This window comes from Hippocampus bargibanti, linkage group LG18 (genome assembly GCF_051943395.1).
Source record: "Hippocampus bargibanti isolate YZ-2025 linkage group LG18, ASM5194339v1, whole genome shotgun sequence".
In the NCBI taxonomy this organism is placed as follows: domain Eukaryota; kingdom Metazoa; phylum Chordata; class Actinopteri; order Syngnathiformes; family Syngnathidae; genus Hippocampus; species Hippocampus bargibanti.
This window is the reverse complement of record NC_142751.1, coordinates 16,088,315-16,111,617: the sequence shown is the minus strand read 5'-3', so window position 1 is coordinate 16,111,617 and position 23,303 is coordinate 16,088,315. Positions and strand designations below refer to the sequence as shown.

General features: G+C 47.4%; 4 protein-coding genes across 6 annotated transcripts; all 4 read right to left on the bottom strand.

Moving 5' to 3' along the window:
- Nucleotides 1–141: 141 nt before the first annotated feature.
- Nucleotides 142–3,987, bottom strand: tmem119b (transmembrane protein 119b). Its single transcript, XM_089019789.1, has 2 exons — nucleotides 3,834–3,987; nucleotides 142–1,879 (listed from the first exon to the last, which is right to left on the bottom strand). The coding sequence occupies exon 2, from the start codon at nucleotides 1,864–1,866 to the stop codon at nucleotides 1,204–1,206; it is 663 nt and encodes a 220-aa protein (XP_088875915.1). The 5' UTR covers nucleotides 1,867–1,879; nucleotides 3,834–3,987; the 3' UTR covers nucleotides 142–1,203.
- Nucleotides 3,988–4,790: 803 nt separating this feature from the next.
- LOC148884994 (uncharacterized) lies at nucleotides 4,791–7,898 on the bottom strand. The gene is given in 3 exon segments (XM_089019787.1): nucleotides 4,791–6,552; nucleotides 6,554–7,404; nucleotides 7,766–7,898. Coding segments are annotated over 2 exon segments (1,560 nt in total). The 5' UTR covers nucleotides 7,766–7,898; the 3' UTR covers nucleotides 4,791–5,843.
- Nucleotides 7,899–8,158: 260 nt separating this feature from the next.
- coro1cb (coronin 1Cb) lies at nucleotides 8,159–16,403 on the bottom strand. Of its 3 annotated transcripts, none has more exons than XM_089019784.1 (11): nucleotides 14,768–16,403; nucleotides 12,646–12,845; nucleotides 11,869–11,991; nucleotides 11,640–11,769; nucleotides 11,368–11,549; nucleotides 11,036–11,155; nucleotides 10,859–10,963; nucleotides 10,643–10,788; nucleotides 10,436–10,493; nucleotides 9,771–10,025; nucleotides 8,159–9,256 (listed from the first exon to the last, which is right to left on the bottom strand). In XM_089019784.1, exons 1-11 carry the CDS (start codon nucleotides 16,332–16,334, stop codon nucleotides 9,134–9,136), a joined length of 3,009 nt encoding a protein of 1,002 aa, XP_088875910.1. In that variant the 5' UTR covers nucleotides 16,335–16,403; the 3' UTR covers nucleotides 8,159–9,133. The 3 variants fall into 3 exon arrangements, with proteins under 3 accessions (XP_088875910.1, XP_088875911.1, XP_088875912.1); XM_089019785.1 differs by lacking the exon at nucleotides 14,768–16,403 and adding an exon at nucleotides 13,826–14,056 and having other exon boundaries at nucleotides 8,172–9,256; XM_089019786.1 differs by lacking the exon at nucleotides 14,768–16,403 and adding an exon at nucleotides 14,198–14,494 and having other exon boundaries at nucleotides 8,174–9,256.
- A 2,017-nt stretch (nucleotides 16,404–18,420) lies between these two features.
- ssh1b (slingshot protein phosphatase 1b) lies at nucleotides 18,421–21,812 on the bottom strand. Its single transcript, XM_089020451.1, has 4 exons — nucleotides 21,487–21,812; nucleotides 21,000–21,200; nucleotides 20,293–20,839; nucleotides 18,421–19,808 (listed from the first exon to the last, which is right to left on the bottom strand). The coding sequence occupies exons 2-4, from the start codon at nucleotides 21,134–21,136 to the stop codon at nucleotides 19,464–19,466; spliced, it is 1,029 nt and encodes a 342-aa protein (XP_088876577.1). The 5' UTR covers nucleotides 21,137–21,200; nucleotides 21,487–21,812; the 3' UTR covers nucleotides 18,421–19,463.
- Nucleotides 21,813–23,303: the final 1,491 nt, after the last annotated feature.

The window sequence follows — 23,303 nt, the reverse complement described above, 5'->3', positions numbered from 1 at the left end:
CGTGTGTTCATTTTTAAAAAGGGGACGGGGCTATGATGACATGACATCGTTTGGAATAATAATCCGTCATTTTTACAGTCACAGGTGAGCAGCGCCTTCCACACGCGCCAGCGTTCACTCAACCTGGAAGTAGCTCCAATAGTTGGAAAGCTAGCTAGCTACCAGATAGCAAATAGTTGCTAGCTATATAGTTCATCGATAGCTAGCTAGGAAAGCAACAGCATTAAATCACTTAGTTGTGTCATGACTGGTTGAAGTTGTTCAATCAAGTGAGGTGAAGGAAAAGACGAGAGAGAAATGGGGGTCCAAGATAACAACGGACAATACATGCAGTACTATATGAACTTGATTAGCAATGAGTGTACACTTAACTGAGGTGTGGGGAGGGGTCCGCTTGCTTTGGGTCATCCGTTGCAGTAGCCGCCAACCGGCCTTTGGACGTCCCCCATCTTCCTCCGTGAAAGCGTGACAGATTGATTCAAAATGTCCTCAAGGAAGTTGCCATTTTATGAGTGGTTCTTTGCAGAGGATAAAGAATATATCCCCGATGATCATGTTGAATTTTCTCTCGATGCGTGCTTCTCCTTGTCTTTAAATAACTGTCGCTTCATGGTTCTAACAAAAACAACAACGATGCTAGTTTTGATAGCTCGTCTATGCCGATTTCCATTGTTTTTAGCATTTAGCCAAAGAAGCAATATTTCCTCATTGTTTTGAACTCAAAGCAGAAATGGCGATAAAGATTTTTTTTGGGCACACTTATTCTCAATGTGACAAAGTGCAACTCGCTGACACGCAACCTCAATTTTTAGCTTCACTTGTATCGACCACTTTGAGCCTTTTGGCACCAAATATTCAGCGCGTGTGAACAACTGTGTGAAAGACTCAAAGCAAATATTTTGTCAACCCCGCCCACTCCCCGCGCCGTTACCACACAATATTCTTCCATGAGGCTAATCGTGTCCACTTCAAGCAACATTTACACACAATGAACGAGAGATAAAAAAATAAACATTCGGGACCGGATCAGGATCAGGCTTGAGAAGAGCTAATTGTTGAAATCAGGTGTGACGAAACAAACATGGAGGATGGGTGACAGAGAGGTCCGGAGTTGGCGACCGCCTCGTGCTAACCGTTCGACCTTAAAAAAATGTCCTCAAAGCTTTGAGACTCATCCAAAGTGGTTGAAGGCCTTTTGTTTTTCTAGAAGGCTGTTTTCTCCCCGGCGATGAGCTGCAGAGTGGCTGAGTCGTCGTGAAGATGCAAAGATGGAGGTCGCAGATTCCGGAGAGCCGGCGGCAGCTCCCGGGATCCATCTTCAGGCTTTTCTGCCACGGCGTCCGCCGGCGATGGTCCGCTCATCTCGTCGACCTTCTCCACAACCGGACTCGGCGACTTATCCAAAGTGTCTTGCTTGGAGGCGTCCTCCAGGGTTCTGGTCGGAGTCCTCAGATTCTTAACTACCCTCATGATGTCCGCCTGGAGTTGCTTGTTTGTATCAGTCAGTTGGTTTTCCTGATTGCTCGCGGCCGTTGTTTTCTTCTCCGAGATTTGCCGGAAGCCCCTCGCCCCGCCACTCCTGTCCTGTTGGTCCACGTACATCTTGGCGGGATACGACGACGGGTAGTAGGCGTTGAATTGACGTCGCCGGGTCAGGAAAACGGCACCGCACAGCGCCGAGAGCGCAATCGCGACCAGGGATGCCGCCACCAGGACCAGGACCAGGTGGTCTTGCACAAAGGCCGCCGCCTGGTCCAACAAGTCTGCAAAGGTGGATCGGTGGTCCATGGGAGCAGTCGAGGTCACGACGTCCGGGTCCTCCAGGTCGGCGCTGCCCTCAACCCACTTGTACAAAGCCAATTTCATTGCGGCACGGGATCTGGAGACAATGTTGTCACATTTTGGACGTCTTTTCACAAATACTTCTCCATCGAGATATGTTCAAGGCTTCGTCCATTCTCTCCATCGCTTCTCATATACGTTACGTATGTCAAAATCGTTTCAAAGGTGACATCACAAAGGTGACAGAAAAGCCCTGATGTCCAAATCTTTTTTTGTGACATCATCTCAAAGCAACAATTCTTTGCCGATGCTCAGGAAGTAATAAACGACACCATTTAACTCATTCGCTGCCAGATGTGCAAAAATGTGTCCACTACAGTGCCAGGGTTTTTGTCATCATTGTCACTGGAATTCCAGGACCCACAGAATATTGACTTTTACGACTACATAAACATTCAATACAGCGTTAGAAACTTTGGACTCTCTTTTTTCCATCAGAAAACAAATAGGTAATACCTAAATTGTATGGGTCTGGAGTTATATGATCTTGAAATGAGGGCAGCTGTCCAAAATACAATGCAATACATGCATATTGGTTTAGCATTTAAACAACAGCTGAAGCTGGAACAAAGCGCTAACATGGAAAAAATGGAAATGCTGCCCCCTTGTGAAAAAAAAATATTGCCAGAGGTCTAACCAGTGCATTATCGGCACCCAAGTATAAAGCGCCAAAAACCCAAACAAATTCGGGAATGGCACTCAATGCCATGTTTTGTGAATCAACTTGTGAATGGCAGTGAATGAGTTAATTTGGGACTTTTGTGATCATGCGGAGAACACAAATAAGTTCATTGCCCAAAAAAGATGGATGTCAAAGAAAAATGTCAGACTTTATGTTGAATTGGAGGTTTTTCGTACAGTGATACCTTGGTTTATGAACACTTTAGCTAACATACTTTTCACCTTAGCAACATTAAATTGGCGAGAATATAATTTTGGCATACCAACTGGTTTTCGGGAAACACACGCTGGCTGCCGGACTAGTTTTCCACACCCCCTTTCTCTGAGTGCATACGTGGCTTGCTATCAAGTGGATACTTTTGCTTTTTTTGGGAGCGAAAAAGACTAGTTTTCAGTTTCTAATGCTAAAGTTTCCGTGTTGTCTAAGCAACGGTCTCATGCAACAGAAGAGGTTGAAAAACTCGTGTTGATTTGGATTGACGAAAAGCAGCTAGCAGGGGATCGTGGGAGTGAGGGTATTATCGCCGAGGAAGCACAGCAACTGCACTCGGATATCATCAAGAGGCAACGACATCAACGACTATCACAAAGGTCAATAAAACGACTTTCTGATGCAGTACAGTTGATTTCTTTCATTACAATACCATAGCACATTTATTAGACATAAAATAAGCATATCTATTTTGTGTCGTTTAAGGTTTATTTAGTAGGAAATGATGTTTCATGGGGACCTGGAAACGGATTATTCTCATTTTTAATGGCTTCCTATGGGAAATGAATGTTTGGAAGACACACTTTTCGCCTGACACACACTTTCCGGGAACCAATTAAGTTCGTAAGCGGAGGTATCGCTGTACGTATTTGTGAGATTTTCAATGGGTGTTTGCTCTCATTTGCTTACATTGGAGCTTTATGTCGTTTGGGGATCTTTGCCTGTCGTTTTTATTTGCGCACTTTCAAGCCAGGCTTAGTGAAACTTTATCCAGCCAAAGGGGGCTGACTTTACTTTTTTGTTTCCAGACACACACACGCGCACGCGCGCACACGCTTGTGTAGTGGGACACATAAACATTGAAATGGAAAGCATATTTTGGGCGATTATTTTCACAGTGAAATGAAGTAAACTTATAATAATGGACATTTCCTCCATCTTTCTAACAAAGCTCAAATTTGCTCCCATTGCGGGCTTCTTTGAGAGCATCACCGTAAGCTACCAACTTTGGACGCTGCGTTCAGGGGGAGGGCGGCTTTATTTTCAATGTATCCCAAAAGCTTGCATGACGGATGGAAGAAACAAACCAAAAACTCACCAGCCACCACCAAGGTAGAAGAAGAGTCTCACAGCAAAGTCCAAGTGGTCCACATGGGCGCTTTTCCAATGTTGGGGACGGTTAAGGCGGACGGCTTTGAAAAGCATAATCGGACTTTCCTTCCCTCCCTCCATCCTCTGCTCCTCCCCCGTCCGGTCTACACAGATTGTTCTTGTTAGCCTGGAGTTGACGACATTGAGGTGGAGGTAGGGCCCTGCCAAGTAGTGGGCTGGCTTTGGGAGTTGGAGTGGGGGAGTTGACTGGTGTAGTCTGGTAATTGGAGGCCGGCTGACATGGCATAAACTAAAGCAGGTCAGGTCAAGCAGTGGTGGCGGCTCACGCAGGAAGAGGTTAACGTTTTCTGTGTGGCCAGCCTACAGAAAGGGGGGGGGGTGGAAAAACAGTTCTGGGGGGGCGGCGGCTATTGGAGACGATGATGTGAATTCCGGCTCCTTTCAGAGAGCCGCTTCTTTTGGATCGGCTCCCTAAAAAGATCCGGCTCTTTTGGCTCCCAAATGGCTCCTCTTTTTTTTTTGCTTAAATTAATTAACTACCAAAAATTATGTAAAATAGTGTGAAAAACAAATTACACATGTAAAGAAATACACTATATCAAATAATTGTATTTATATGGCTTTATTTATGAGCGGGGATCATCCACTAACTGACTTTCCCTGTGGTTACTCTGGTCTGATGATCAGCTGTCACTAATTTGCTTTTCATATTAATAATGCTATCATACCAACGAGTAAAATTGAACAAAATTGAATAATAACCATAACTGCATAATGTGCTAACATTTGTCCGGTGTAGCTGTGGCCACTGATCTCCAGTGAGCTGCTCAAATGGCTCCGAAACAGTGCATGCGTCCTGCACGACCTCCCCAGATCAGAAATGCGTCTTTCATTCAACTCTTCTCTAAGTCCTCACTGCTGCGAGCGTCTGTAATTCTGCGGCTTTAACCGAAGACTGGGGGCGGGGAATAGAGGGACCAAAAAGTCGGCTCCCATTTCCGGCTCCTTCTTGGGAGCTGGCTCTGTTCGTTCACGTCAGGGATCCGGCTCTAAGAACCGGCTCGTTCGCCAACGACACATCACTCATGCAGGCGGATTTTTTTTCTCTCCGCCTTTCCAGCTGCCAAAGTCACACATTTGTTGACACTTGATATGGTCAAGGAGATGCTGACGACGAACGGACTGGATTCTGTCGTTGGAGACGTGCTAGCTTGACGGCGCCGGGAGGAGCAAGGAGGGCTAAACTACATTGAATCTATGATGAGTGATAGCACGTCCAACGGAACTCGCTTTGATTGTGACATTTCCAAAATAGATTTTGATAGCTTCATTTCCTTCAACAGGACGAGTTACCCACTAGGGACAAAACTAACACTTCTATTTTAGCACCTCGATTCAGGAGTGACCCATTTTCAGAGTTTCATTTAAAAGTCGTCAAAAACTGCAACCACATTTCAGCATTTCATTTAAAAGTAATCAGAAAATGCAACCAAATCGATCTCGACCAAAGGTCTGCTAGCTTAATGCTAACAATGGGAAATGCTAAAGATGCACTCGTGAAACTACCACCAGAATTGCATTAGTTCTAGCTGAGGAAACCTTCCCTTGCCAAAAATTCAAAAACATCATGACAATAAAGGGGGAATTTTTTTTTTTTTTTTTCAAATTTATTACAAATAAAAAGCTAAAAAGGAAAAAAAAAAAATCACTTCCCTTCGATTCTTCAAAGACAGGGAAGTTCGTCACAGTGGATGGGGAGACGGTAGGAGCTAAATCCACTCAAATCTTTGACTCTAGGATTCTAAGAATCTAAGATTTATGACGTTAGCATACTTCCTTGACACCAACTACTACGTTCCCTATGAACCAAGATATCTTAGAGCCGTCACTAGAGGAGCACAAAAAATACTAACGGGTCATTTCAGCAAGCATAGAAAAGTCAAGCACCAAAGCTGAGAACTGTGAGACAGACATGTGAAGCAAACAGTAGAGCGTCCTAAACACACCTGTCATTTTCCGGAAGGAAGCTGCTAAGGGTGAGGTTGTCACTCATGTCCTCATCGCTGTCCCCGGCGCTGTGGATCACCAGGACTCCATTGGAGACCGGACTTTGCCGTCTCATCCCCGCGTAGTTCCTTTCGGGCACGAACGACGACATAAACGTCATCTCCGTCTTGTCCTGGTTCTTCCTCAACTTGTACTTCTTGGTGGAGAGTTTGGTGCAGAGGACAATGGTGGACACCATGAAAACGGTGGCGAGGGCGGCGAGGCCGGCGATGGCCACCAGGCAGGGCTTGATCACGCCACGGGAGAAGCATGATTGGTTCTCCGACACGGGGGAAATATTTGCGGTGGCGCACGGTGCCGGAATCCGAGTGGTCGTGGAGGTTCCTGTGGTGGGAACCGCCGAGGAAGAGCTTTGGCTACTCGCAGTAGAAAGAGATTGAGACGTGAGATCAGGATCAGTCCTTATGGTGGTTCCAAAAACTGAGGACTCGCTTTGGCCGGTGACCGGAGTAGAACTCCGTGGTCTATGGGGTTCTCGTGTGGGGATCGGTGTGGTAAGATCCGCGTTACCGGTGAAAAACATCTTTCGGGATGTCCCGAAACCAGGAGGACCGCTGTGACTTTGAATAAGGAGGGAAGGAGACTCTGTGATGTCCCCGAAGCCCGTTGGTTCAGCAATTTCTGGTGTAGGGGGTAAGACTAGTAAGAGTCGTCATTGCGGGGGACTCGTGACTTTGCTTGGGTACCAGAGTAGACTGAATATTGGGCCTTGCCGGTTTGGGAGGTTCTGATGTGGAAATGGAACCGGTAAGAGTGGCGTTACTAGTCAAACGTGAAGAAATGTGGCGGTCTTGAATCGGGACTGAAGTAGACTCTGGGGCAGAGCTTGACACTTCACCAAGTTCTTTTGAGAAGATTGGAACTCTTGTGCCAGACTGATCTCGAGATTTCAAAGAGCCAGTAAGACCTGGACTACCGGTAGCCCCAAAAGCTGTAGGGTCACTGTTTTGTATGAGGATTGGAGTTGAATTTCTTCTTGACCCAGTGAAGGATCTGGTTCCTGACGTTGCCAAAGGGTCCAGCGTGGAGCTAAGACTGGAAAGATCCGAGTTACCAGCGGAAGACCTCTCTCCGGATGTCTTTTTTGTTTGACTTTGAATTGGGACGAGAGTAGACTGGATTCTGGGCTTTAAGGTTACGGTAGGCTCTGCTGCTGTCGAGATCAAACTTCTTGAAGATGTGAAGGTAGGATCAGGAAATGTACCATTGTGGTTCTGGATCGAGAATGGATTAGGATACTTGTTGGTGACCAAGCCAGGGGTAGATCCAGAGGACTGCAAAGGCTTTGTGGTTTTCGTTCCTGAGATAGTCCCAGCGTGAGTTGATCTTCCTGGACTTGCAGCACTTTGACTAACTTCTGAAAACTCAGCAGTCGTAAACCCGGTTGTCATTTCTACAGCGGTGGGGATTACCAAAGCTCCAGAGACCACAATAGAAATCCAGCCAGACAGCCCCCATAAGAAGAACCGATCCATTTTGAGACCAGACATCTGAAAGGACAACAAGAAAACTGAGTGGTTTGAAAGCAGCATGAAAGAAGGCACACAAGGAAGTTTTTTTTTTGTGTATGCATCATGATGAAACACTTTGTTACTAGCAGGCTTTTAGCAACAATTTTTGGGGACATTGGCCAAGCTTTTAGATGACACGCATGCAAGTACTACAACACATTCTTGAACGACAATTTATGGCAAGCTCGGCTCGATCTCCACGACGATAACTGGGAACTTCTGAATGGCACATGCCTGACTTCCTCTCACCTCCGCCCGTTGCGAGCAGTACCGTCGTCGTCCCAGCAAAGCGACATATCGCTCGACGCAATTGTCCGAAATGGATGGGAAGCATTCTTACCTTGAATCTCAAATGAAAACGATGCGTTCAAGTCATCCCAGCGCGTCAAACGCCAACGACGAGGATGACACGCCGCAAGATGACTGTGACACACGCTCAATAGAAACAGGAAACGGTCATATGCGCGTAAAACACTTTTTTTTTTAAGATATACACGAGGTACTTCCACCTTCTGCAAGGAGGAAGTCGTCTTCAGATGTGCCTCGTTGCGAAAAGGAAGCAGCAGAGTTGTGCAAAAGCGACTCACAAAATGGCACTCAAGGTCCACCAAAACATCAGCCGTTATTGGAAATATCAGACAACCTCCATTTTTTTTCTCGGCCTTCCAAAACGATTCAAAACGGCCCAAAATGAGAACTCCAATTCAGGAAGTCCCCCGTCCCCACCCAAAAGCTTGAATGTGTTTTTTTCGAGTGTAAAATCTTTATTTATGTGCACAGAACTTATCATCATCGGCGAAGGTGGCGTGAAACACAAGCCAGGATGCCAGTGCTTCCTCTTCCCAACATTCCCAAATTCACTTGGCAGGGCGGTTTTGTTTTTTATACAGGTAACATCCGACTTACGACCGGCTCGACTTGCGACCACAACCTCCAGACCCTATTTTTAACATTGTAATTCTACGCCTGGCACCGCAACGCGCGAGGAGGCAGGCGAGGCGTACGACCATTTTGGCCAGCCAGCATGTCACTCTCGCACAGCAATCGACCGCGTGATGGCACCAGAGTTTGCCAGTCATTTAGCCTCCGAGTCTCTAGTCAACGTTTTGAATGGATTTTGACTTGCGACCATTTGGTCGGAACGGAACTCGGTCGTCCGTCAGATGTTACCTGTACAGGTACGTTAAAAAGCCTCCACACTGACAAGAGGCACCACTACAATTTACGCCACATTTGACACGGGATATCCAAGTCCGCCGCCTACCCAGCAAAACCTCTTACGCTCATTTTAAAGAGGTTTTTTCCACATTCATTGATGGACAAAAAAAAGGCGAGCAAGGATTGAATTTTGGGGGGTTGGGTTGAGGAGAAAAAAAATTGCTTCCAAAAAATCTACGTGGAATGTACAAGGGGACAGGAAATGCAAAAAAAATGTGCATGAAACTGCACATGATGAACTCATAAGGTCATACATATTTGGCAACACGGATGTACTAATGCTACACTTGAGAACACAATTGTCACATGACTGTAAAAAAAAAGTGAAGAGCCTTTCTTTTCCGTCAAAGCGCGGAGAGAAAAGGAACAAAAAAAGTTGCGACGTGTGGTAAAGGGCGGAAAAAAAGTTCATCTTGGAATGTTGGCCTGGCGACGGCGAGGAGGGGGGGGGGGTGTTTTTGAATTTGGGTAGGGGAAGGGAGGGGGTTGATTATATGGCAACCTTGGAAACCTGCTCCTCCAGTCTGGCGATACGCCGGTCCTGAAGGATGACGCGGTCCCGCAGAGACTTGAACTCTCGGAGAACCTCTTCCAGTTTATCTTCCATCTTTTGCTGCAAGGAAACAAGACGCCTTTTAAAAGCCACGCCCCCACAAATATTTTGGGAGGATTTGTTCCAAGCGCACAAATGACAGAAGCCAAAAGACGCAAAGCCAAAACGGATCACTCACAACTTGTCTTGGAAATTGCTGCACATGACATTAGCTTGATGCTAACTGCTAACCAGCGGTCCAATAATAATAATACATTTCATTCATAAGCGCCTTTCAAAGCGCTCAAGGCCACTTTACGGTCACAGGATCAGTTTTTCTGCGGATGAGTAGCAGCAGGCGCACTCGCTAGCGTTCGCTCAACCCGGAAGTAACTCAAATAGATAGAAAGCTAGCTAGATAGCAGCCGCACGCGCCAGCGTTCACTCAACCCGAAGGTAACTCAAATAGATCGAACGCTAGTAGCTAGATAGCTATGATTTGATTTGATGAAAGTAGAAATGTGTCTGAGGAGAGAATGAGGGATGCCCGCATGGCTACCGCCACACAGAGCTTTGAAAATGAGCCTTGACTCACTGTCGGCGGCTGCGCGGGAGCATGAGATGAAAGCTTCTTCTGGACGTTGGAGGCGTTTTCGGCCTTGGCGGCGCTTTTGCCCTCCAGGATGTTGGATTTGACGACTTTGAGGTCTCGACCTTTGGTGGGCGCGTAGCCGTCCTTGAGCGAGATGAGGACGGGGCCGCCGTTGTTCCCGGCGAACCAATCCTCCGCTTCCAGGGCGGGGTCGGGTCCCGCCGTGTCCGGGTAGAGGTCGTCCTGGAACAGGTCCGACTGACAGGCGCAAACATTTCATGGCCTCACTCACTCACAAATCACAAATCACAAATCACATCTGTCCTCAACGTAATCGCAGGCATTCTCAAAAAGTGTGCTGTTAAGCGACATTCCCAAATGTGTTGTTTCTTGCTGGGGTGCCGATAAAGCGCCGGTCAGTAGTTTGTACAGCCGCCCCCATTTCAAGCTCAGATAACTCCAGACCCATATCACTAAGGAATTAACTAACTTTTTTTTCTGATGAAAGAAGCGAGCCCAAGATTTCTAAGGCTGATTTGAATGTTGATGTTTTCCAAAAAGTCAAGAGTCTGTGGCTCGTGGAATCCCAGTGACAATGACAAAAACCCTGGCACTGGAGCGGACACATTTTTGCACGCTTGGCAGCGAATGAGTGAATTTTCCCTCACCTTCCGGGGGACGGTCATGATGACCGGCTCACATTTTCTCTCTTGTAATTTGTAGAACCTGAAAAGGGGAACTTTGTCATCAATCAGGTGAAGCCAACTCAATCACAGATCACGTCAAGATCCAGTTTTGGAGTACATTTTGATTGAATTCAAGGCAAACGTTAGCCCAGAATTAAAAAAAAAAAAGAGCCCAAAGGGGGTGCATACCTTGCAATTTCACATTTATTGACATCGAGTCCGCGTTTGGGCATGTAGCCCATCCCCCTCTGCGGCTCCTTGGTGGAAAAGGTGTTGAGGTAGTGGACGTAGGGCGCCTCGTCCGTGATCTCAAAGTAGCGGATGCTGCTATCGCCCTGAAGAACAAGTGGCCTGAGCCGTGACGGCGATGGAGGACAACCGCGCAGAAGACAAGTCGATGCTCACTTTTCCACACAGGTAGACGATGTTGGTGTCGGGGTCAAAAAAGGGGAGAAGGACGCCGTTGCTGGAATCCATCTCTTGAACGCAAATGGGCTCCTCCATGCTGTCCTGTTTGGTAGCATTTAGCGCGTTCAGCTAGCGGGCTGAGGAAAAGTGGGATTCCAGGAAAGGTGGACCTACGCTTTTCCATAATGCTAGCTGGCGCTCGCTCATGCGGCTGAATCCGGTGGTGAAGATCTTGCCGTCGGTTAGAAAGATGGCTCGCATTGGCCGAGCTCCCTCGTGAGCTTTGTCCTTTTCCTGAAAACGCAAAAGGCACTCGTCACACTGAGGCGGCCACGTAGCAAATTGAGAGCTTTGCCATTTAGCTCAGCTCCTTCTTCTTCATCACGACAGATGGCGACAAGGTCCGCATTGCAGCAGACCAATCAAATCTCCTCAAAAAGGTCTCTTCCCTCTCCTCGATTGGCTGAGGCCAAATGAAAGCCCTCCCCCAGTCAGTTGAAACTCACCGCCACAATCTTCTTTTTGCGGGGGTCCACCACCCGGACCTTTTTGTCCTTGCAGGCGGTGCACAGGAGGCCGCCGTCGCGGCTCCAGCTGACGCTAAAGATCACGTCGGGATGCATGTCGTCCAGGGTGATCGCGGCCTCGCCCGTGCCCACGTTCCAGATGATCACCTGGTTGTCGCAGCCTGAAACGGGGGACGCGAACAGCCATCTTTGGGACGGAGAGTAAAGCTTTCGAGCCCAGCCGAGCAAAGCTAGCAAAAACAAAAGCATACCGGCGCTAAGGAGAACATTGCGAGCCGTGGGGTGCCAGGACACGATGCCCACCCTCTTGGAGTGACCTTCCAGAACCACGACGGCCTCCGAGAGGGGAGACTCCAGGCCGTTATCTGGGATCTGCCAAACCTACATCAGACAAAATGTACACAATCAAGATAAAGCGTGAAAAGGCTGATGTTGGAAAAGACGACGGCTCAACACCAAAATAAAAAAGTGCCTTCTTACCATAACGGTGCAGTCCTCAGAGCCGCTAGCGATGACGAGATCATTGTGAGGACACCAATCGATGTCCAGCACGGGACCCGTGTGTCCGCACACCGTCGGGAACACTTTGTCAATGCGCCCCGTCTACCAAAGACACCGTGGCAGTCAGCCTCCATTATGACCTCAATTGCCTATTCATTTCATACTCCGCAATCGTGTTCACTCAAATTCCAGGACCCACAGAATAGTGACTTTTAAGGACGACATACAAATTCAATACAGCGTTACAAACCTTAGACTCTCTTCTTTCATCAGAAAAAAAGTGTCAATTCCTAAACGCTATGGGTCTGGAGTTATATGAGCTTGAAATGAGGGTGGCTGTCCAAAATGCAATACAATACTACATCCAGATTGGTTTATATGGCGCTTTAACAACAGCTGAAGCTGGAACAAAGCGCTAACATGGGAAAAAGGCAAATGCCAGAGGCCACGGCCAGCGCTCTATCGGCACCCAAGCATGAAAAAAAAAAAAAAAAACAGTCATATTTTCAATCCCAGAATAAATTTGTGAATGGCAGTGAATGAGTTAAAGTAGAAATGCTGTCAAAATACTAAAGCAACAAATGTTAAAACCTGGCGTGCCCCCATTTGAGAGTATCAAATGTCGGTTGGTGTAACCGGAAGACGACGGCGCAGATATTGATCCATCTGCACTTGTACGCCTCTGGTTGTAGAACCCATCTGATATGACGGGGGCTTATCTGTGTCAATTTCTTGGCTTGTTTTTAAATTGCTGACCTTGTGCAAAGGCAAAACAAGGAAGGCTCCGCCGCCGCTGGCCTCGATGATGATGGCGACGAACTTGGGGTTGACGGCGCAGAAGGAGCTATCCCATGTGACGCGGGAGACGCGGATGTCGTCGTAGCACTGGTCGTTTCTCACCGCTTGGCCGAAGACGTGGCGGAACTTGCTCTGTCGCACAACTCGCCGCGACATGTCTACCGGAGGGTCAGCAATAGACCAGCGTTAGTGGACACCACAACTCCAAAATGAACGCTTGCAAAGGAATAAAACAGAGGCAGAAAGAAGCTTTTATGCTGATCAATGTCAAAAAATACATTGATCACCGCATACGGAGTACAAACATCAACTATGTAAGATGACTGGACACGTTATACTCATCCTAATTTTACAGCGGGAAGGAAAAATCAAAGACAATAGGGCAGGGATAATGATGGAGGGCGTGCAACGTCATGTGACGAAGGCATGAAATGGCTCATCAACAGGACAGGATCCGATGAGACGGGGCACAACAAGATGAAATAGGAGAATGACCGCCAGAAATCCCCAAATTCTGTCGAAACTGTATTAAAACTACAAGCAAGCGTCATTATGATACATGGGCTCAAAGACACTAGACTAGAGTATATCACAATGAATTGTGCAGAGAAATCAAAACCTGGGAGCTGTCGATGCGATTTTTTTCCTCTTTGACTTTATTTCATCGTATCTTTTTCCTTCTGATTTTTTCCCCCCAACACATGTGAAGCATTATGGAGGCAACATCTGCACTGGGCTAACTAAAACAATGGTGGCTAGCCCATAGCATTAGCCACCCTCGAAGCAAGATTCCCGTGCGTTATTTAGAATCGATTTACTGACATTTTAATGACGTTCGACACCTGCGGGCAGTTCGAAAACACGTGGCGTGTATTTTAAGACGTTTAAATGACACGGTATGCGTTATTAGCGAGCTGGCTAGCTGTCCTAGCTAACATTCTCGTAAATAAACACCGAAGGATGTTGAAAAAGATCCTTGACCCAGAAAGTTTGTTGTTCTTTAACACGTTTATTAGAATTTCTAGTGCCATGAAGATGAAATATCAGGCGAAGTCCTGTTTTTGGACGACGTTTTTACGACTCCAGCGGTAAAGCGCTTCGCTCCGCCCGACCGGCTGGTTGGCAGCTGCTCACTCACTGGTTCCTTTCGCGGGAGACGTGGACCAAGCAATTGACATTTGGCGTCAAATTCCATCTTGTTTGAATACAAACGTTGAATTGAGAGAGTCATATTGTTGTGCGTCAGCTACAAAAAGAAGCGTGCGACATTTTCTGTCGGGCTAGCTTCGCCTAGCTTAGCCTAGCCTAGCCTAGCCGCCTCGCCGCTAGTCGCGGTGGACCGGCGCCAGCTGACGCAAGTGCAGATATTTCCAGGCAGCCCAGCCCAGCTCAGCCTCCGAGCTAACGGCTTCTGCGGAGCCCTCCAACCGACACGTAAAACACCCCTCCCCCCTCAAAAAAGAAGCTCAAAAGCAAAGTAAAAAAAAGCACACGTGGTTGTTGTTCTTACCTCCAAAATCGATGCAATTCTTTCCCGAGGACGGTCAATCGCGACACATGAATGTGTGGAGTTTTTAGGCGCGCCCTTATGCTGCAGGACGTTCCTCCAGTATCCCTTGTCTCCCTCCACGCGCGCACACACTCCCTCCCTCAAAACGCCTGATATTTGTCCTTAAATGGCCCTCGTTCCTCGTCTTATGATCGCCCGTGTGTCAGGATGCGGACTGTGGAATTTCGCATCCCATTTGCTCTCATCACTTGCGTCAAAGAGTCGCTTGTCCTTCTTCCCCTCCCCAAAAAAGCACCGTTATGACATTCAATGGGGTTTGGCGATGGGCTACTGCGCATGCGCACACGGAGCCGCTAGCCGCGAATGTGTGAATGGAGACGAGAGGGGGAAGAGGGTGGATGCTGAGGGAAACTCCATCAAAAGATAGATGGGGACAACTGGATCAATACAAAGACACATTGGTTGTCAAATATAAAGTAGCCAACATCTTCTCACTCACTTCTGGTCATGTGAGCCACGAGCAACTAGGGCCAGTCAGGTTTAGGACATCTGGAGAACATCTCGACCTACCTTTCTTTGGAGACGGATGGCTTTCTTGCGGCCTCTCTTTGGATTTCTTTGGGACGTCAAAGGCGTTCTTCATCTGGGACACCTTGACGCCCGAGTTCTGCACTGCTACTTTGGCCTCGGGTTTGGCCCCTCCTGGTCTATCCCGGTCCTGACTTTGCTTTCTAGATTCCTTGACCAGTTCTGACACAGGCTTGTAGGAATCTGCGTGTTCGTCAATGTCTCGATTTGCTTTGCGGCGGGTAGCGTCGTCCATTGAGTTTGTCCTTTCAGGTAGGAGCGCTTGTCTCAAAGACTGTCGGTTTTCGTGGTCAAAGTGGCTATCTGAGACAAACGGATTCCGGGGCTTTTTCGCAACCGGTGGCGGCGAGACTTTTTTATATCGATTCCGTCTTTCCAGGAATACTCTTCTCTGCAACATGTCCAAGTCCACAGGATCCTCACCCGGAGACAACTGGGCTACTCGGGCGCAGTAGTCAAAGTCAACCAATCCTCTGTACTCATTGTCCAGGCGATCCAGCGGCAAACGCTCCCAAGGACTGAGGTCCACCGACAGACGACGCATGTCAGACCGACTGCCGTAGCCCCTCCTCTCGTCCCACAACTCGTACATGTCCCGATTGGTCGGACCGCTATTTAGGAACCCTTTGTGAATATCGACGGTGTGTCTCCTCCTGGCTTTTTCTTCAGAGCGGAGGTGATCTTTGCCTCGTCGCTCGCCGGACGTGATCTCAGCCGTTTTGAGCTTGATGAATGGGTTTTTAGGTTTTTTAGGAACTGGTGGAGGCGGACCTTTGGCTTTTGGCGTCTCTTCTGGTGTGACGCCAGGTGTTATCTGTACACTTGGTAATTCGATCTCAGACCTGAGATGAGTTAAAGGTGGAGGGGTGACCACAGCGGAAAAACAAAGTAAATCTGCCTCTTTTGTAAGCTGCGCAAAATGTAACATAGCTTCGCAAGCTTTGGGTCCAAAACAAATGGACTCGCTCTGGTCCAGAGACTGACTTGAACACGGTATCCGGGTTTCGCAGGTAGACTCTCTGGAAAAGGTCTGACGGGGCCCTCTTGTGACTGCTTGAACCCTCTCCGAGACTGCACCGGCAAATCTGTCCCGATGTGTCCCAACATTGTCCCCTTGGGTTCTTTGGACTGACCCTGGATCGCCCAACATGTCCGAGGAGGTTTCACAACTCCACCGATCTGCCTCCTGGACTCTGTCAGGATCTGTCTTTAACAGCGTCTTTGTGAACTCGTGGCTTGTTGTGTCCATGTGCTGGATGTCGCCTCTCCCGTTTGTCTTGGTATGACTCAGCCCGCCATCTGTCACATCCACCAAACGTTGACCCAGAAGCCTCTCAGTCAGGCGTCCTGTGGATGATTGCGTGCCGTCTTCCTTGACCTTATTTCCGACGGGTGATTGACGATCGTCTTCTGCTTTCATCTCGCGGCTGAAAGGGATGGCACTTTCCCCAGCAGGTGACATAAAACCATCATCTTGTTCTAGAACCACAAAATCCTCCTCGTTTGGGAGAAGTACTCTTCTGTCCGATCCATTTCCGCTGGCCTCCATAGCCGTAGACTTTGCACGGGCTACAGCAGTCTTCTGAGGCTCCAAAGTTTGTCTGTTCTCCCTGAAGTTCAGAGCACATTTTGAGTCCTCAGCCGTACCGGTGTCATGCCGACCCTCCCTTTCTCCACCCACCGGCTCTTCTGTCGAAGCTACAGGTCCATCCCTCACGCCCAGATGCCTGATTGGCTCCTCAATTTGGCGATCCATGTGCTTCTCAGTCCGTTCCGACCAAGGGGAACCTCCTTCGTCCGACGCACCGCCTCCCGGGCTTTTCACCTCCCCGTTTTGCTCCCGGTCGCCGGGCGACTTCTCGTCCTTGTCTTGCATCTTGTCCACCTTCTGACCCATCGGTTGCAATCCTGTCTTACAATCAGAAACACAGCGGTCAAGGCGCAGGGGGCGATTGTATTAATAGTGGCGTAACAAGAGTGACATCATACAACCGGCACGGTCCGTCTATCTTTAAAGCCTTCCCGAATCCCCTCTTCTCTATTTTAGTGTATTCCTCACACCCTCCCGAAGGACTTCCTATCTATCTTCTGCCATTCTGCGCGCCAGGAATGCGCTGCCGCCTATAATTAGGCAGCTCGTATGCAGCCAGTGAGTCAGGAGGCCAATAAAGGCAACCGGACACGTGAGATAAGAGCCGGTTGACAAGGTCACTTTGAAATGGAGGGGGTCCCATTGATGGGGAAAAGCGTTTTGAGAAGGATCGGAACCTTCTGCAGCGGTTCAGGTGTCCTTTCGGAGGCATTTACATTGCCATTTCCCCATTGCGGGACTATTAAAGGCTTTCTGATTCTGTTCTATGCGGTGGAAGTAGGGGTTGAGGTCTGCTTATATTTTGTCACTGTACTCGTGTAGATTTTTCTAGTGGCTGTACTTTTTTCACATCTTTATTTTTTGGTCTGATTTTGTTTTACTCCCTGGATTTTAATACAAATACATGTACTTGATGCTGATGACTTTTGTCAAACTAGCCTGTTAACTTTTGACTACTTTGTAGGATTACGGAGATCTTATTGAGTCATTGAGACAAACAGATACTGTATCTGTGCTTCCAGACTATGACTACATTTGTCACCTGTGTCGTTTTGGATGCAGGCCTTTGTTTGTTCCGACGATTGTTTTGGTTACGCCGTCCCACGCAAAAGTCGAGCGCAATTCACGACTGGAGTCACAGGTGTAACCTTGTAATGTTTGCTTGGGGTTTTGGCGGGTGATGGATGGTGACGGATCAGAGAGACGATTGCAAAATGGCGGGGACAAAGATCAGCTGAGTGAAATGACACGTAGAGGACGTCATGGTTATTTCCAGGCCTGGAAGCAAATGCGATTTATGCAAAACGACAGGTTGCATTTTGAAATGGAACGGGGCGAAATACTAGAGTGGACCTTTGCGGTCATGGCTAAACATCGCAATGATGTGTATCAAACGCGCTGAGTCATCAAATTGTTTTGCGGATGGAAAATGGAGGAATTCTGTCATTTCTATGTATTTATTATTACCTTTTTTTTTTACAAAAACTTAAATTAGCCCCAATTGCAACCGTTTTAGACTGGATTTACTATTTATGGTTCAACTGACAGAATAATAATACTGTGAAATCATGATGCAAATCATGGCGGTGAAAGGCCAAAATAAATAAACAGTGGAAAATTGGGTATCTTTACATCAGAATTGGCCCCTTTTTTAAAAATTTGGCTCAAAATCTGATATGTATAAAAAATAGTAGGTTGAAGCGGCTCCCAAGCGCTCCAATGCCTGCTTTGTTTTCATCCGCTCGCGTTTCATCAAAGACTCGTGACTTGGAGCGCGCAACCTATTACCCCCGCCCTCTTTGCATTTGTATTTATTTCTTCTTCTCTTTTAGTCAATATGGAAACAAATATCGTGACATTTGTAAACACTTCCCCGTAGGATTGACTTTGAAAAAAGTCAGGTGGAAATGTTATTAAAATTTGTCATCTGTGGAATGTTATACAATTGTAGTTTTAACTTGTTTTTATCCATTTATTATTATTTTTTTTTTACATTGTCATTTCTACACTTAAATTGTAAAAGTAGGACACGGTAAATGTTGAAGGATTGTATTTGCTTTTCAACCGTCTTCCATGAAACGAAACGTGTTCAAATCAACAAATAAAATTGGAACAACAACACGTCTAAAAGTAAAATACGTACGACACATTCTGTCTTGTATACACGTCAGCTACAAATGTGAAAAAGAATACTTTTTGAGGAATACTCACCGTGCAAGTCGCCTGAAAAAATAAAAGGTGACGTTCTTTCTGAGTGTTTTCCTCCTCTAAGGCGTCTTAAGTCAATAACTTCATTAGACTCTCAAGGGAGAGGCACAACGAGCCATGCAGCTCTTATGGATTGAGTTATTTTGTCGCTTGCCATGCTTTTATTTTCACAATAAATTGAAGACTAAAATAAAGTGTAGTGAATAACTAGCATTGTGAGACTCTCAGAGTGAATTTACTTCTCAGATAAATGAGGGAAGAAAAACATAGAAAGAAACGTATTCCCTTGCAATCGGGCGCCGTTTGGGAACATTCATCATAAGTCATCAAGAAATTCATGCATGCGAGACGCTTTGCTCCCTTCATTTGTCCTGTTGTCAAAGTAACGTGTCGTTGATTGAAAATGGTGTCGGGGGACTGTTTTTACCATTTTTGGAGGATGCGTCAAATCTTCAAGTTGCCAAATTCTTCGTGAACTCATTCACTGCCATTGCCAAATTTATTTGGGAATTGAAAAACATGCCTTGGAGCGCCATTTCCAAATTTGGCGGGCTTTTGGTTTCCGTGCCGATAAAACGCCGGTCCGACCCCTGGTAATGTTTTCGCCTCCCACAAGGGGGCAGCATTTGAAAAAAATGATGTGGTGGCCCGGATTTGGCCCCCGGGCCTTGACTTTGACACCCGCGGTCTAAGGTTTCTGACGCTGAATTGAATGTTTATGCAGTCAATCTTCTGCGGGCCCTACAATTTGAGTGACAATGACAAAAACCCTGGCACCGGAGTGGACGCATTTTTGCCAGTGAATGAGTCGATTGACGTTTTGGAGTTAATTTGATGGGATTTGAAGACTTTTCCTGTTTGGATTGACGCAATTTCCGACTAAGCCTGAGAACCCGTCTGCCCTTTGACCTCTGGTTCATCCATGACGTCAACGTCTGGCGAGTCGCGAGGCCGCGCGGGGTCCTGGCAAGTCGTGGGCGAGAGCGGTTTGTGGCGTGAAAGTGGCACCTCGGCCGCGGAGGACGTCTGAAGCTCATCCACTAGAGACCGTGAGGTGAAAAGGGTCCCGGGGGGGCGAACGCGGTGTCCGGCGGACCGGGAGGGGTCGAGGCGGTGGGGGCGCTGGCCACGCCCACCTGGCGGGGGACCGAGGCAGCGGTCTTTGTCTTTGCACCACCGGTACGACGGTTTGACTTTCAAAGGGTTGCCCGTGCCGGCGCTGTCCTGTACGGAGGAAATTCAGTCACGCAACATTTGCTGTACCCTCTTTGTGACATGAAGTCGGTTATCCGTGAAAGAGAAATTTGATGACAGATTTTTTTTCTTTTTAACACGAGCAGCAAATGAATTTCTCCAACCCCCCAAAAAAAAAAAAACAACAACAACAACAACAACAACAACAACAACTTCAATTTATTATCTTGAAATATTTTGTCTCTGCAGATTTGGCTTCCATTAGCTAGCTGACTATCGATTAGCTCTCTATCCGGCTGGCTAGCAAGCTATTAGCTGGCTATCTATCTAGCTAGTTGGCTATCTATAAGCTATCTGGTCGTTAGCTAGCTAGCTAGCTAGCTAGTTTTCCATCCATTTGAGTTACTTGTGGGTTAAGTGAACGCCGGCGCATGTGGCCCACGTCAAAAGAGATCGCGAGACTGTGAAGTGACCTTGAGAGTTGCGAAAGGTGTCGTTTGTTTTTGCGACTCACGTCAAAGGCCGCGGGGCAGCTGCGCTTAGCGGCCAGCCGGTTGCTGTTGTTGGTGTTCAAGTTGGCCAAACCGAGGCGGCTTTCCCGCGCGTTCTTCTTGCCCTCCGGGGCGGCCATTTGGGCCTCGTCGTCGTCTTCCTCCTCCAGCGTGCTGAACTCCAGCCTGAGCCTCACGTCCTCCAGGGGGTCCAGACGGCCGCAGCTTTGCAAGGCCAGGCGGGCGGCGGGGAAGTCCTCGTCCTCCAGGAGGGCGTCCCGCTCCACCTCCTCAATCTGGATGAAGACCCTCTGCGTGGCCAGCGGGGGGGGGCCTCGCACCGGCGTGGAGGGCTCGCCGTCCAGCGCCGAGTCGGACAAACGCCGGAAGTAGTAGTTGTAGTTGAGAGAGTCCAGGGGCTCCATTTCCGGACCCGGGCAGGGCGACGCCCCCCCGCGGACCCCCCAGGCCTCCTCCTCCTTCCGCTTTGAGCGCTCGCTTGACGCCGGCAGATCGTCCGAGACGTCCTCGTCCGTCCCGGGTCTCCACTGCTTGTTGTCATGACGGTTGCTTTAAAAATAGATAGATTTTAATAAATACACATCAATCAATAAATAGCTCAAATGAACATGTGAATCAATAAATGAATAAAAAAATACATTGAAAGAAAGAAAGAAAGAAATGTATGAAGTAAATGAATAAAAGTGAGTGTCGTGGCGTGCACGATCACCTGGCATCCAAGATGCTTTGGTATTGAGCCAGCTGCCTCAGGAATCCGGCGTCGGGTTGAGCGACGCCGCGCTTCTGCTTGACAAAGTTGAAGGCTTTCTCCAGCGGCCAATGGTATTCCTTCATGGCGTAGGCCATCACCGTGGAGGCCGAGCGGCTCGCGCCCGTCTCGCAGTGCACCAGGCACTTGGAACGCTTCTTCCTGTGGGGTTGAGGGACGCCGCCTTTTCATCATCATCATCATCATACATTTCATTCAGAAGCGCCTTTCAAAACTTCAAAACTTGAGCGTCACAGAATAGCTAGCTAGCTAATCGATAGCTAATGGCTATCTAGCTAGCCCAGCTAGATAGCTGCCGATGTTGCACTGATTCCTTCATTCCGAGAAGCATGTCCTAATTATAAACCACTCACAAACGATGAATTACGCACAGTGCCAAGCGTACATTCCACACGGTACGCAAACGTCACATCCAACATGGCGTCACCTGGCTTTGACGATAAAGTTGTACGTGTCGTTCCAGTGAGCTAGCAGGTCGCCGGCGTCCTCGTCGCAAACGTGCACGTTGTGATAGGAAAAGATGCCCGGGAAGAAATTCTCCACCTCTCTGCTGCTGACGTTGAGAATGTAGCCCACGCTGAAAAACAACAGGGCCAAAATTCACCTTTGCCTTTTATTCCGTGTCGATCACTTTCCGTTTCCTGGGAGCAAATATGCTTTGGCATATCATCTCTTATGTGGACGGAGGCAGACGTTCTCCGCTGTCACCGGGGAGAAAACGCCGAGTCGCGCCGGGCGAGACGACCGCTCGGGGGGCTGTGCGGGCGATGCGCAGCTTTGTGCGGGCTCGCCTCCGATTGGCTGGCCTAGTTCGCGTGAGCGCTGTCATTGGTCCAATGTTGTCAAGGTGACTGGACAAACTCGGACCAGAGACCACCAAGGCCCCGCCCCCCCTCACCAAAATAAACGGAGAGGGAAAAAAACAAAACAATCACTGATATTTGAGCTTTAGCTACGGGCTAGAAATAAGATTTCAAAAAAAGTCATATTAAACATATAGGACTCAGAAAAAATACAAAATATATAAAATATGGATCTCGCAACATGGCTTCTTAATATCAAACCTATTTCTTGTATTGTTGAAAAAAACGTAACTGTGAGCGACAAGACAGATAACGATGCACATGATTAAAACCCTAAAAGCATTGACGATGCCAAATCACATTCGGGACTCCGATTAAAATTTTAAAGCATCCGTGAACCTGCCGGGCATGTTTTTGCCATGTGGGGGTGGAACCACAAATAAATACAGGTAACATTCCATTTGTGACCAAACGGTCGTAAATCAAAATGGCAGCAAGTCGACAGCCATTCAAAATGTTGAATAGATAGTCGGAGGCTAAGTGACTGGCTAACCCCCCCCGTTATATGCAAGAAGTTATTAGAGGAAATGTTTGAATCCCTATTTCATGTGAAAAATAACAAATGACGATTTGCTGAAACATTGAATGGTGGATTCAAGTTCCAAAAAAATGTCAAACTAAAGTCACCTTCAGCTGAGATACACCCCTAACCTTTTCCCACTAGTGTTTATGTGGACATGGTATATTTTTGGGCCAGTTGATAAATTTCCTAGGACATAGAAACATTTTTATGATAGCAATGGTCACACAATGCAATACATTCTGTTCAAAACAGCAATAAAAACCGAACTAGCTGAGTGGCAAATTTGTGCCAGAGTATTTACGGCTATGGTACGGGTGTCATGTTTGAAATGAAAAAAAAAAAAAAAAAAAAAAAAAAAACACAACCTGATGGGACGCTCATAAATAAAAAGCTATTGTAAAATTCAGTATATATACAGCCACCTTCAGCTTGTTTCAACTCACCAAAAGAGAAGAAGGAGCCAAAGCAGAGCATCGTCCTCTCATTTTCTCCGGCATGGACACAAAGGTAGGAAGGATATCACCAGAAAATGTAACATTCGTGTTGTTGCTTAATAGGAACTACAAAGATGTTCCCACTATGTTTTCAGGTAATGTCCTTGTGTGAGTGTGTGTGTGTGTGTTTCATATTCATTTCATTATTCTATGTGATGTAAATGCTGATATGGCCATAATTGTCAATAAGACTAAATGACACAGCGGCAAATATGGGACGAAGGGAGTGCAATCCATCATTTGAAATCCATCCGTCCAATCAAAGATCAGTAATTATATACCTGCGCTTTAATTTTACGGCCGAGCCTGCTAATGATGGGAACCCGGAAGGATAAGGTTTCTCTGTCCTTGTATTACAGTATAA